This window comes from Sinocyclocheilus anshuiensis, unplaced genomic scaffold (assembly GCF_001515605.1).
Source record: "Sinocyclocheilus anshuiensis isolate Anshui unplaced genomic scaffold, SAMN03320099.WGS_v1.1 scaffold1282, whole genome shotgun sequence".
NCBI lineage: Eukaryota > Metazoa > Chordata > Actinopteri > Cypriniformes > Cyprinidae > Sinocyclocheilus > Sinocyclocheilus anshuiensis.
In genome coordinates this window covers 68,232-69,376 of record NW_015554149.1, presented here as the reverse complement: position 1 = coordinate 69,376, position 1,145 = coordinate 68,232, and the positions used below count along the sequence as shown (strand labels likewise).

At 40.6% G+C, this 1,145-nt stretch overlaps 1 protein-coding gene across 1 annotated transcript in view; it reads left to right on the top strand.

The window, feature by feature from the left end:
• LOC107670647 (E3 SUMO-protein ligase RanBP2-like) overlaps positions 1–1,145 on the top strand; it is a 71,455-nt gene that overhangs the window by 43,350 nt on the left and 26,960 nt on the right. The window contains exon 17 of the mRNA XM_016463325.1: positions 936–1,074. Within this exon, the coding sequence (XP_016318811.1) occupies positions 936–1,074 (139 nt within the window). The remainder of the gene's footprint in view (positions 1–935; positions 1,075–1,145) is intronic.

Genomic DNA, 1,145 nt, shown 5'->3' with positions numbered 1-1,145 from the left:
AAAAATTACCAAAGAGTTTCTATATTTTTCCTATTTAAAACTTGACTCTTCTGTGGTTACATCGTGTACTAAGACCGACGGAAAATGAAAAGAAATTTTTTAGGCCGATATGGCTAGGAACTATACTCTCATTCCAGCGTAATAATCAAGGAACTTGGCTGCCGTACCATGGGTACAGCAGGCGCAATGATATTACGCAGTGCCTGAAAATAGTCCCCAGCTAGGTTACTTCCAAGAAGCCTATTTTCAGGCGCTGCGTAATATCATTGCGCCTGCTGTACCCATGGTACGGCAGCCAAGTTCCTTGATTATTACGCTGGAATGAGAGTATAGTTCCTAGCCATATCGGCCTAAAAAATTTCTTTTCATTTTCCGTCGGTCTTAGTACACGATGTAACCACAGAAGAGTCAAGTTTTAAATAGGAAAAATATAGAAACTCTTTGGTCATTTTTGAGCGAGATGTTAACGGTCCAATCCGATTCAATGATCTATGCTAAGCTGCAGCTAAAAGTGCTACCGCCAGACCCGGAGATCGGCTGAATGGATTAGAAAACGGTAAAACTCTAGGTGAGTTGGAAAATGAGCCTATTTTCAAAAATAGTGGAGTGTTCCTTTAACCAGCTTTCAACTTCAAGCAAAGGGGATCGTAAGGGTAAATTATCATGCAGTGAAGCTATATTAACCCAGTACATTATTGAATATTGAATGAAATGGTCTTGTCTGCAATGCTCTGGCATCTAGCACAGCTTCTAGTCCCAGCTCAAGGTCTTTATCTCTCCTGTGCCCCTCTCGCTCTTGCTCTACTCTCCTAATAAAGGCATGCAAGGCAAAAATATTACTTAAAAATAAGCTATAATAAATGCCCTGTAGTACCAGCTGAAAACAAGTGTTTGGAAATTCATTTTTGGTATTTTTAAAAATTTTTCTCACACAGAATGAGGTTCATGACCTGCGTCATAACTCTTCAGATGCCGCAGCATCCTCATATAGGATGTATCGAGACAACTATGATGCAGAAGGACTTCAGGAAACGTTTCCTGCAGCGCAGACATTCCACGGTGTTCCTCTCACTGGTCAGTTCAATGGCTTACCCAAATCAGCAGTCTTTGATTGAAATGTGAAATTGTACGTGTATACTAGTGGT